This window comes from Pyrus communis, chromosome 11 (genome assembly GCF_963583255.1).
Source record: "Pyrus communis chromosome 11, drPyrComm1.1, whole genome shotgun sequence".
NCBI lineage: Eukaryota > Viridiplantae > Streptophyta > Magnoliopsida > Rosales > Rosaceae > Pyrus > Pyrus communis.
Window position 1 is genome coordinate 2,208,457 of NC_084813.1, and position 13,674 is coordinate 2,222,130.

At 36.9% G+C, this 13,674-nt stretch overlaps 1 protein-coding gene across 1 annotated transcript; it reads left to right on the plus strand.

Annotated features, from left to right (window-relative positions):
• The first annotated feature begins 11,813 nt into the window (after positions 1 to 11,813).
• Positions 11,814 to 13,164, plus strand: LOC137707873 (F-box/kelch-repeat protein At3g06240-like). Its single transcript, XM_068446805.1, has one exon. The coding sequence runs from the start codon at positions 11,814 to 11,816 to the stop codon at positions 12,996 to 12,998; it is 1,185 nt and encodes a 394-aa protein (XP_068302906.1). The 3' UTR covers positions 12,999 to 13,164.
• Positions 13,165 to 13,674: the final 510 nt, after the last annotated feature.

Genomic DNA, 13,674 nt, shown 5'->3' on the forward strand with positions numbered 1-13,674 from the left:
TAATCTGGCAGCCGGGAGTCACCTAACGTGACCTGTACGGCTGCATATAGAGCTCCAATCTCAACTCAATAACTGAATCTGCACACGAGTCGGAACCACCTAACGTGGTCTGTACGACAAGACTGGGTGTATCATATATACGCTCTAGTGCTACGATCACGTGAAGACTGTGCGAATAATCGCAGGTCACCTACGAGTCGGAACCACCTAATGTGGTCTGTACGACAAGCCTATGCACCTAACTTGGATCCAAGCTGAGCGTGTGGTGCGGGTGAACATCACGTGAAGGACTGTACCCTGGCCACGGGCGGGAGCACTAACACCGGGGGTGCAGATTATGAGCTCTCTAAGCATTTCAAACTACTACTGCATAACAACATGAATACCGCTTACCTGGCACTTACCTGTGCGTCCACAGCACCAAATACACATATATATATATGTATGCCACTACTAATACATGCGATGATGCGTAAACGACATTCATATGATGCATGGCATAAAACAAATAACCTTTTCTATTTAATTTCTGGGAATATAAATGTATATAGGTATATACGGAAAACAAAAGCCCACTCACTGATAAGTGGAAGGGTCGTAGCCCCCCTGCCTCGAGTGTGTACGCTCGTCCTCGGAATACGAATCACCTATACGCGAAATAGCTACGAAAACGTTAATTTAAAAGCACATAACCAACTTCTCGTAATAACTTCTCATACATTGCTCAAATTGGACAAATGAATATACCAACGTGCTCTACACAACCTCAGAATCACACCCATATTTTTAAAATAATTTTTGGACCCCGAACGCGCCCCCACGAGCCGTCCAAGGCACAGACCTACGCGCCCCCCACGCGCGGCCACGTGCCATGCACACTGACGGTGTCAATAGACGCCGTCAGGAATATTCCGTTAAACTGACGGAATATTCCGTTAAACCTAACTGACGCCGTCACTGCCGTTAGGAATATTCCGTTAAAACTTAACGGAATATTCTCCTTTCTTCTCCGGCGAGACTCTGGCACCGGCGACGGCGCCGGAAAACTGGGAAAATTTCCAACCGTGTTTTCTCACTCGTTTCTCAACCGTTTTTCATGATTTTTGAACCAAAATGAAGCTTAGGACTAGTAGAACAACGTTAGACCACTTTTACAAGCTAAAACTCACTACATCATACCTGTGCAAACTATCAAAAACCGGCCAACTTTGAACAGGACGATCCCGACGTCCAAACTCGTCCAACGAAGCACTCCCAAGCTCATTGGGACCTCACCAACACATCTACAAGCTTCAAAAGTCCAAAAAATAACTAGATTAATCTTGCATGAACAGTGTTCAAAATGGATTACCTCGAATTTACGTGAAAACGGCTACATCCTTACCTGAAAATGGTACCACTGGACTCCTCTCAGCCCCACGAGCACGAGGGTGGTCTTGGTTTCTTGATTTGTGAAGGTTTGAGTTTGTTTGTGTGTGTGTCCGTATGTAGAATGAAGAAGAAGAAGAACTCGGGGAGAGAGAGAGAGAGAGACAGAGAAGAGACACGGGAGAGGGAATCAGGGAAAGTGAGACGGGGTGTATGAGTGTGTGTGTGGTCCTACAACATCACACAACACAAAACTACACGTAAAGTAACGAACTAGGGGGTAAAATCGTAAATTCATACGTACGTTTCGTTAGTTTCGGGACGGGATGTTACATTTCGCCTACACGAGGTTATCCTTGAAGCACTTTGACTTTACCTTCGCATTTTAAAACATTGATTACATGTTTAGAATTTAAAATAACATGCAATTTAACAAATCAATGAGAAATGTATGGAAAATAGTAGTAGTTTTGAAAATACGTACATACATGTACAATGCGAGTATTATATGTTATGACCAGTCCCATTTTTGTTGTAATTTAATTTCCAAAATTATATAATGATGAAAATCCCTGAGTGGCTGAGTGAAAATTTTAGGTGGACATTCAAGCTCAATTCATATTTTATCTCTTTTCTTGTCATATTCTTGTAGTACTCGTCGATACAAATTCATAAGCGCAAACAAATTGATATTTGAAGTTAAAACGAAAATTTTGCGAAACTCGGCCGAGTAGAGGATGTTGATAACTTATCTAGACATTTTTTGTTTTGTCCCATATGGCATTCGGTTGTGTCAATGGGACCCACGTTTCCCCTTCCTCGCAGCTCACACTTCACTCTCTCTCACTCTCTCTCTCTCTCTCTCTCTCTCTCTCCCCGACTCTCTCCCTCCACTCTTTCTCTTCTTCCCCGAGTTTCTCACAGACAAAACATTCGTCATTCGTAAACAAATCGGACTACCAACCACCACATTTTCATCCCCTCACCACCACGAACTCAAATTTGAGTTTCGTTTAGTGAAAAACCGAGCCCAAACGCTCTGACTCGAACTCCAACACAGGCTCACTTTCTCGGCGAGTTTCTCTCTATCTCCAATGATGGTAAGACTTCTAATCACCACCGTTCTCTCGATCGTGTTGAGTACTTTCAAATTCTGGTATGGGTTGTTGAATATGGTGAACTTTTGACACAGATCGAGGAGGAAAAGCTGGCTGCAGTTTTCAACGAAGTTGCATTCCCCCGACAGCATTCTTGGCCTAATCTCGTCGATTTAGACAAGTTTGAAGTCACCAACAAATCAACTTCCCATCGTACCTACACTCAGATTCAAGCAATTCGATCTCGGATCTACATCAGAATCAAGGAATCCTAAAACTCCGGTTTAATCCTAACTTCTTTGGACAGTTTCAGGCCGCCTTTCGACTAGCTATAATCTTGTTCCTCTCCTTCCAAGCTTTATTTTGACAAAAAAATCGTGAAAAATGGTTGAAATTTGTCCCTGTTATGGCTCTATGAGAATTCCGGCGACAAACCCTGTTTCTAGCGAACCAGATGGTGGCGGCCGGCACCTCCGACAATCTGCGCAAGGTAGAATTAGGGCTGGAAATTTTTTCCGAAAATCCCAAACTAAACAGAAAAAAAAAATTTTCTGATTCCATACTGAAAAATTTCCTAGCCGATAATATCGAAATTTTTGGGATCCATACTGAACTGATCCTGAACTTTTTTATATGAGAATCGGATGACATATTCAATGATTCGGGAATTCGGAACCGAACCGAAAAAATATATATATATATATATTTTGGTTATATTGATGTTGAATGTTGAATTTAAGTAGTTTGATAGTAAACTATATTAGAAACAAAAGTATGAAATTAAGTAGTTTAAAACTTTAGAACATCAATTTGACTTGGTATAAATGAATTGGTATGAAATTTCAAATTGGTATGAGGTAAAAAACATAAATTTCAATTGATATGAAATTGGGAAACAAAATTTTAGGCCAAAAGTTCAAATTTTAGTCTATAGCCCAAAAATCTCAAATTTCAACCCAAAAACCCAAAAGCCCAAACTGAAAATCCAATTTTGATCCATCCTGAAATACTGACAACATTTCGAGAATCCTGAAAATTGGGATACCTAAATTTCAGTTTGGGATTGGTTTTCAAATTCCTGTGCCGAAAATTTTTGGTTTGGGATTCGGATCCCATTTTCGATTTGGATTCCCAAACTGAACCACCCCAAGGTAGGAGGTGACATGTATATTCTTTCACCAGGATGAAATATTTTCTAACGCTGTTACCATATTTTGTTAACGGTAGGTATATTCTTTCATCGAAAAATTCCTTGATGTCGACAGAATATTCCATTTGGTGACGAAATATTTTGTCCAGGCGCATGTCGGCGCATGAGTCTAGTTTAAATACTTTCAACCCCATTTTTTAGCAAACAAAGGAAATTTGGAGTGTTTTCCTTAATGTTTACGAATTTTGAGTAGTTTAGTGATTAATATAATGGTTTCTTATGTAGGAGGGACTTATCCCGAGGGTTACATGAGGATGATATTTGTTACTAAAATAGTTGATTGGTTTAAAATGTATGGATGATTAAATTATATATAAATTAGATATTTTTTTTGCAAATATGATATTTAGATGATGATAAAGAGAATGAACGGTTCCGATAATGATTGTTCAACGTTAAAAGTTTGTTAATAATAAATCAAAGGACAAATAAGTTTCCCCATAAAAGAACAAAAGCATTATCCTTGGTGCCATATATGCAGCACCTGTGCCCACTACTGTTCAAACTATTAATTTGGTAAGTGTATTGTTTTTCTTAGAAGCGTGTCCAAAAATTTCTCCCTTCGTGTACAAAGCAATCAAAGTAAGGCATAGAAAAAGAACCTATGGACCCTTTCCATTGAACTTTATACAAAAATTGAAGATAGTTGGAAAATTATTCAAGACGACTTTAAGTCAATCGGTCAACTAGTCCATATAGCCTGCACTACACGGTGAGCCAGGGTGGGGGCCACTTTGTCACTGAACTAACGAATCCGGATCCTCACCGAATCTTCTTTGTTAAAATTCCAAAAATCGGTCAATTTTGTTCGTTAATCGTACGTTGTGCGGTCATAAATTATTTTAAATATTTTTATTTAAAATTAAACACAAACAATACTTGACAAAAACTAACCGCATGATTTACGATGAACGAACACGATTTACGGATCCACAGGATCCTCACCAGCAGGATCCGAAGAGGATCTTGTTGGCTGGACTAACCACACGATTCCACGTCAGCACATAATGACTCATGCATTACAACAGTATTTGAAGAGCTAGATGGATATCTCAGCTCTTGCAAAATCATAATAATTAAACTCTTATTTTTTTATTTTTTATTTTTTTGTCAAAGCATTTTTAAAATTGAATTTCCTCTCCTAGCTAGCTCCTTATTGTAACCATGGCAAGGCCTTTACCAAGGTTCCCCATGGCCTTTTTTTCTTCACATTTTATCTTCGTGATCCCCATCTCATTTTTCGCAATATTTTCCATCTTGATCTTCCTTTGTGCTTCTGCTAAGAAATCGGAAAAGGAAACGGAGGAAGTGATAATAGACTTCGAGTCAAAAGACGTAAAGTTTGTGGCCAAGTTAAATAGAAAGATCAGTAGCAAAGCGGTTGCGATGACGAAGATGATTTCTTGGAGGAAAGTTAGAGGCAGCAGCAGAAGAAGATTATGAAAGATCATGATAGGAGAACATTGTAGTCCGCTGAATTTTTCCTGAAAAATTGTTTACGATTCTGACGGGAACCTTCTCTCCGATTCGCAGTGTGAGAATCCTTAGTACTGGCACTTACGAAAGGCCAACATGTGGTATTAGAACCATTCAATTTCAAACCCTAAACTCGAACTTGTAAATGTTAAATTGACATGAATCTTCCGCTACTAATTCTGTAACAAAAGTCTTGATTTTCATGCCAAAGATTAACACTTTCTGCATGAACATGATTTAATATAGTACAGTTTTTGATTATTTGAAAGTTAATAATCATCATTTGTATCAGTTTTTCCACACCGTAAAGTAAATAGATTAATATGTTTGTTTCTCTTCCACACATAAATGGAGTTTTCTCTTACCTTCACTTATTCTGATGAATTGAAGAAACTGATGCAAATATATATCATATATATATATGATGATATAGACACTATAAGATTAACCCACACACACACACACACACACACACACACACACACACACACACACACAGACACTATAAGATTAACCCAATCTTTACACCGAAGTGTTAGACTAGGTCTAATGATATTAGTGTTTCATATTGTGTACTTAGAAAGCAGTTTATGTTAACAAGTAAAGAAATTTCTAAAAATTTATTCGCCGGGATTGCTGATGCATAGTCATCGATGAAAATCATGTGACTGTGTAACTCTTCTTTCCCAAACCTGTTGCTTTACATACAATCATGTGCTTTTATACTTGGCTATGCAAATTTGAAAAGCATACACAGATATATATAGACAGTCTTTTGCCCTAAATGTGTGACTGGCTCTATTGTTCAAGTGTGACAAGGAAATTTTTCTTGGCTCTTGATCACAAAAACACATGGATTTTCAAATCAAATTATAATGTTGTGCATGTTTTAACATGTTTAATCTTGACAAGATTGAAAAGTTGAATGGAAGTAACTTAAAAACTTGGAAGCAACAAATTAAAATGAATCTAGGCATGTTGGAATTCAACATAGCTTTCAAACTTCCTCAACCATCTACATTAATTGATGAAAGTATCTACATTAATTGATGAATGCACTGCACAAGATAGAGACAATTTTGCAAAATAGGCAAGAGCAAACCAGATGTCTCTTCTCAAGTTACAAGAGGTCTGACAAAGCAGAAGTTGGAACATATCTTTATGCACTAATTAAAAGCATGATGGAGCAAGCAGTGTTCTTGAGCTTCTATTGAACTGGTTAATATTTCTAACAAACTGAATGCAGTGGAAATTGGCATCATTGATCAATTTCTTGTTCACATGGCTTTATATTCCTTGTCTGGAGAATATGATCATATTAAGGTCTGGTTTGGTACTGAGGTGATTCTGAAAAAAGCTGGGAGCTGTTTTTGTGTTTGGTAAACATTCAGCTTCAGCTTTTTTTCACAGTTTTGGGTGAAAAAAAGCCAAAAACAAGAAACTGCAAAACCCAGCTTTGAAAAACCGGCTTTTTTCATATCTGTTTTACATAAAAGTTTACCAAACACTATAATACTGCTTTTTTTTTTCTTTTTCAAAAGCACTTTTACAAAAAAGTTTACCAAACACTCTGCTGCTTTATTTCACAGCTGCTTATTCTCACAGCACAGCAGAAACAGTTTTTTTTCAAAGCACAGCAATACCCAATCAGCTCTTAGATGAACTACAATAATCAAAAGGAAACATAAAGTACAATGAACTTATTTCAATTTGCTGTCAAGAAGAGGAGAAAGTGAAGAAATCAAAAGCTGAGACGTTGGAATTGGCAAATCATGTCAATACCAGCAAGGGCAACGGAAAAGTCGTTGTTGGGAACAACAATGAGAACTACAAGGGCAAGAAACAATTGGGGTTTTGAAATTCAACAGGTTCTGCACTTGGTTTCAATAAACAATTCAAGAGCTCTACCGTGTCTACCAAAACTGGTGGTGCTTCCACATCCACTGGTCTGAAAGTACAGAAAGCTAATTTCAAAAGGTGTTTCCATTGTCAGTCCACTGATCACTTGAGAAAAGGATGTCCTGGTTTTAAAGGATGGTTAATCAAGAAAGATAACAACGTCTTTAACGCTTTTGTAATTGTTGAATCAAACATGGTTTTTATACGACTCTTGATGGTTTAATACTGGTTGTTCGATTCATATAACGAACTCTTTGCATGGATTTCAAAGTCAGAAGGAGACAAGTAAGAAGCCCTAGAGTGTTTATGTTGGAAATGGAAATAAAGTTCTAGTTGAAGCAGTTGATGTTAAATGAAGATTGTCATCTACTTACATTTTGACTTTGAACAATGTTCTTTATGTACCTTCAAGAAGAAGGATTTTGTTTTTTGTGACTCAATTTATTAAAGATGGTTTCTCTTACAATGGAGATGGCAATCAAATAAAAATTTATCTTAAGGATCAATCTGACAATTCTATTGGCTATGCATTTTCAAACAGTGACCTTTGGTAAATTGAATGCACATACTATCAAGAATGCTGTACATTCAGCTCCAAAATGAATGCTCACCGATGATACATCTTCCATGCCTTGGCATAGAAGACTAGGGCATATATGAGAAGATAGAATGATGAGACTTGTAAAAGATGGTGTGTTGTCAAATGTTAACCCAAATGAACCAATTGATAGACTTTTTTAAGGGAAATACCACTAATTCAACTAACAAGATCAATGCCAAAAGAAGTAGAGTGATCTCTTAGAGATCGTTCACACTGATTTTTTGGTCCATTTCCAACAAGAGCAATATGTGGAAATTCTTATTTTGTACTCTTTATTGATGATTTTTCAAGATACACTTGTTTTTATCAAGCACACCAAAGGATGCAATAATATAGGTAAAATGAGATGTATTAAAGTTAGACTTAATTAGGGTTTTATAGCCGGATTAAAAACCATGTTGGAGGGAATCTAATGATTTCAATTAAGTTTGAAATAGGACAGATATGGTTTGAACAATGACTGATGACAACCACTTCCTTAATGGGTGAAATCAGTTATCATGATATAAATAAGGGAAATTTTATTTGGATCTAGTTATCTTCTCTCTACACCTAACTAACAAGTTTTATCTACCAAACTTCCAAGTTTACCATTAAATAAATAAGAATAAGAAAAGAAAAGAAAATCAACATTGGTGTTTTTATCTCTACACCCTATAACTGGCACACCAGTGCACTCCTCCATTATTTCCAGCAATACCCACCCAAATAACAGCAAAATATTCTCTCGAGTTCTAATATAGCTGGGTTCAAATAAAATTTCTCTATAAATATAGGGTTCGTCCCTCTTTTCGGTGCTATGTCGTTTTCTAGTTTGTATGCTTCCCCCATTGAGAGCTTGGAAACCTTTCGGTGAGTACTAGAGGAGACTAATTTTGCCTATAGAAACTCAATGTCTGTGCAGGTTAGGCTCAAAGTTTCTGCATAATTGTTTTTCATGGTTTAGTTTGATGATATATTGTCATCTCAGTCATGCATGTAGTCTAGGGTTTGGTTGAGTCGATCTCTGAAAAGGCCAACATACCTATCTCAAACAAAGAGTAGCTACCTCCCAAAAACGGCAGTATAAATAAATAATTTTAATCAAGAAAGGAACGAGCTTACCCATTCGGCAGGACTAGAACGGAACAAATGAGCACTCGATAAGTTTCTCAGACAATGGCAATTCGATGAACCCTAAGCCCTAATTGGTTATTGCGGCTGGTCTGGCCTGTCATAACGGCAATGCCATGACCAGTTTCTGTTGAAGCTTGCGGTTAGCGGAACACTCTTGCTAATACTCCTTCGATTCTCAAATGCCATGATTTTGACGGGCTTGAGCATGCGAGAAATGGTAGCTTGCAAATTATTTGGGTTTTGATTTCCCTGAGAACCAGGAGACTTCTCGGGAGGGGACTGAGGAACAGAGCCATTATTAGTGATGCTTTCGTCCGAGGTTCTACTTACCAATGGCGTAGCCAGAAATTATTCGGTGGGTGGGCTAAACTAAAATTATCAAGTTTTTAATCCTATGTTGCCTACATAAAGTTATATAATAGTAAAAACTTGAATGTAGTAATTTGAAGCAAGAATTTTATGCTATGTTTTCTAGGTTTCTAGCATTCAAAGCTTTGAAGTGAATAAAATAAGGAACCGTTTGTGATATGGAAGTTTTAATTTATTACTATTAAATATAATATTGGTTGAAGTGATGAGTTTATTTAACATCTATTAGCTCTTATTATTCTTAAAAATAGGCTTACTAATAAAAAAATTCATTTCTTATGTGAAATATGACAATTAAAAATCATAAACTAACCTAAAAATTAATATTTTTAAGCTTGAAGAACCATATTCTCCCTATGCTATAGCCTAGGGGAGCCTTGTACTTGGCTCCGCCCTTGCTACTTACCACATATATTGCTCAGAAACTTAGTTTAATAGAATAAGAAGAGGTGATTCTCAGTCTACCTTTACGACTTCGTTTCCAATCACTAAAGACACGTGTGGAAACTTTAGGCATACAAAATTTTCACGCTATCCCACTGGGCATGCCAAAAAACTATGTTGATGCCAAAACTCGAATAGAGCTCGGACACTCGGTAGTTAACACGTATTTACCCCAAGTGTTGTTTTCGATCTCGGTGCCACGAGATGGCTCGAGAGAAAGAAAGAGTAGGCGTGCTATTGTTGGAGGATGACGACATACAACAATTGTTTGTGAGTGAGTGCAGAGGTGCGTGAAATGACTTCTAAACCAAGCAATTATGAGCCGAGTGGGACACTAATTCAACTAGGTTTATTTCTGTGCCTTAAACGAACAAGGACTTAAAATTCATTGTGAGATTGTGTGTTATGCCCCAAAGCAAATAAATATAAAGAGAAACTACTGAGAGGAAGGGAACGTAATCATTTCGTGATTGAGTCAAGATTACAACGTTCATTAAGGTAAAATCAAAGCCGATGGGCCAATCTACATGTCTGGAAATGTAAAGTAGTAAGACTCTAGCAAGATTCTAGCCATGAAGGGTAGGATAATACTAGAGAAGACCATTGAGATCGTTGTCTTCAGACTAGACTAGTTACAAAACATTTGCCTCATAGAGGTTCTTGGGGTGGCTAGAATTGTACCTCAACCAAAAATCATACCATGTGGTGGCAGAATGAAAATAGTTTGAGATCTTAGGGATCACACGTAGGGTTTTTCTTTGAATGAAGGCTTTAGTGTTTGTAGTTGACAAGCTGAAAACCTGGTTGCTGAAGAGCAAGTGTTTTTGTGTTGAAAAGCAGTTATGGGTTAATTGAAGAATCACTTAAAAGTTTTGTACAATTCAAAGAGATTGAATTTGACGAATATCCCGAGCTTGAAGGTCTCCGGCTCTATTTATAGGCAATGGAGAAGAAGCAGCCTCGATCATCTCGCTGAGATGGTAGAAGAGTAGATCGATCCTCTGGCACTGATAATAATTGCAATTCCTGGTTGGTGGCCTTCAGTTGTCTTTTAAGGTAGTTTGAGAGGTGGTAATGTGGCAAGAAAAATGTGATAAGAGTAGTATTTTTTTTTTTTTTTTTTTTTTTTTTTTTTCAAAATTAAGACTGGGACGATTGAATTGGTTTAGGTCACTTTTTGTAGTGATCACAACTGAACGCAGTTCGAACACTGCCCCCACCGATTCAAACAATCAACACGATACTTATGCCCTGCCAAAGGTATCTAGCATTATATATACATATACATACATATATATATACATATACATACATACATATATATACATATACATACATACATATATATATATATACATACATACATACATATATACATATACATATATATATATATATATATGCGCATATATAATAAAGTTCAGAAATTAGGGGTGCATGGGAGGCTGTGTTAGGGAAAGGGATCCTCTATGGATCTCTTTCCACCTAATCCACCTAGTCTAGGATTTGGACCATTCAAATTTGATTTAACGGCTACAAATAGAAGGTCCATTTAAAAGTGATAATAACTGTAGCCATTGGATCAAATTTGAATGGTCCGGATCCCGGATTAGGTGGATTAGGTGGAAAGGGATCCTCTCCGAATCCCTTTCCCTGTGTTAGGGTGTTTTGGAAAGGTGTTAGTCTTTGGGTGTATTTTTGGAAGAGAAATGTGGTGAATTTAGAAAGGTTTAAATTTTAAAATTTTGACCGAGTGTAGAACAAAATTGGGGTAAACTTAGATGAAAAGTGGTTCTGTGATTGTATTTCTAATGAAAAAATTGGCAATTAAAACTCTATGAATTAGTTAAATTAAAATCATGTGATGTTACATACTAGCCCATATCCGGATATCATGTGAATTTTCCTTTCTTAGGTAATCTAGTTTAGAATTAAAAGGTAAAATTTGAATGGTTAATTTTGTATCAATAAAAATATTAAAATACTAAAATTTGAACGAATGATCCTCCGAAAAACTCGAAACTGACTGGATCTCCTTATTTTCTTTGATAGCTATATATGTTGTGGTTGTGGAAGTCCAACTTTATTTAATGTTGTTGGATTTTGGTATCTTATGTGGTAATATGTTTAGTAATTGAACCTCGAGTTTGATTTAGTTTGTCTCTCAACCTACTGGTGCTCATTCATGTGTATATATACGTGTAAAGAATTCCTGTGGAACAAAACTTTTGAAATGTCCCAAGTACGTGAAAGCGAAACTCCTGAAGATAAGGTGGTCGAAATCCTGTCTAGGTTGCCGCCCAAGTCTCTGATGCGATTCAAATGCACACGCAAGTCTTGGTGCACTCTCATCAATAGTTCAAGCTTTGTTGCCAAACACCTCAGCAATTCCGTAGACAACAAACTCTCATCCTCCACTTGTATCCTTCTCAACCGTTCTCGGATGCCGGTTTTCCCAGACAAAAGTTGGAAATATGAAATTTTATGGTCCATGATTTATCTTTCCATTTATGGTGATGAGCACAACCATCATTATGATGTTGAGGACCTAAACATACCGTTTCCATTAGAAGATCATCATCCTGTACAGATTCACGGTTATTGCAATGGGATTGTCTGTGTAATAGCAGGGAAAACTGTTATTATTTTATGCAATCCTGGAACCGGGGAATTCAGGCAACTTCCCGATTCATGCCTTCTTGTACCCCTTCCCAAGGAAAAATTCCAATTGGAGACGATTTTTGGAGGATTGGGATTTGGTTATGATTGCAAAGCTAAAGAATACAAGGTTGTGCAAATTATAGAAAATTGTGAGTATTCAGATGATGAGCGAACATTTTATCATAGTATTCCTCTTCCTCACACGGCTGAGGTATACACCATAGCTGCTAACTCTTGGAAGGAGATTAAGATTGATATATCAACTAAAACCTATCCTAGTTCTTGTTCAGTGTACTTGAAGGGATTTTGTTATTGGTTTGCAAGCGATGGCGAGGAATACATACTTTCATTTGATTTAGGTGATGAGATATTTCATAGAATACAATTGCCTTCTAGGAGAGAATCCAGTTTTACGTTTTATGATCTTTTTCTGTATAATGAATCCATCACTTCTTATTGCTCTCATTATGATCCAAGTGAGGATTCTAAATTATTTGAAATATGGGTAATGGACGATTATGACGGAATTAAGAGTTTATGGACAAAACTCCTAACAGTTGGACCCTTTAAAGGCATTGAGTATCCATTGACACTTTGGAAATGTGACGAGCTTCTTATGCTTGCCTCCGATGGAAGAGCCATCTCTTATAATTCTAGTATAGGAAATCTCAAGTATCTTCATATTCCTCCTATTATCAATGAGGTTATTGATTTTGAAGCTCTTAGTTATGTGGAAAGTATTGTTCCGATCAAGTGAGTTGAGGGCAAAGTTTCATTTTTCTCCTTTTAATTTAATTTGCTTTGTGGTCTCTGTAGTATGTTTGCTTATCAAGGGCTACCATTAGTTTTTGTGATTTCCACACTTGTAATGTTTTTGAAACCTTTAATTTTTGTGATTTCCACATTTTGTAATGTTTTTGAAAGTGTACTATAACTATCTTTTTGGAGTTAATTAATAATTTATCAATACCCTTATGTTTTTTTTTTTTTTTGAAATTCCCTTCTTAAAAACCTTATAAGTTTTTACTCATTTAATATAATCAAGTTAAACCTTCTACCGTAGGCAAAACTGCTCTCTTAAAGTGTTTGTTTTGAGGACGTGATATCCTTTTTCATATGAGCCCTAGATTAATCTAATGGTGACCTTAATGTCGACAAGCAAGATCTGTTGAAAAGTTTTCGATTCAAATCAATTAAAAGGAATTTTCAGTACCCGGTCGATACATCTTCGAAAGGGCGTCTCATTGTCAAGTGTAAGAATGTCCAGTGTGCATGGTGGACTTTTGGATACTGAAAATGTAGTGAGGAGTTTAGGATTGCCAAATGTGAAGTCTCCCACAGTGTGATTTGGCTTTGTTGAAGGACCATCACCCACAAGTCAACATGCGGCTTATTGGTCACATGATGAGGGAAAAGTTCAATGATCCCGATAT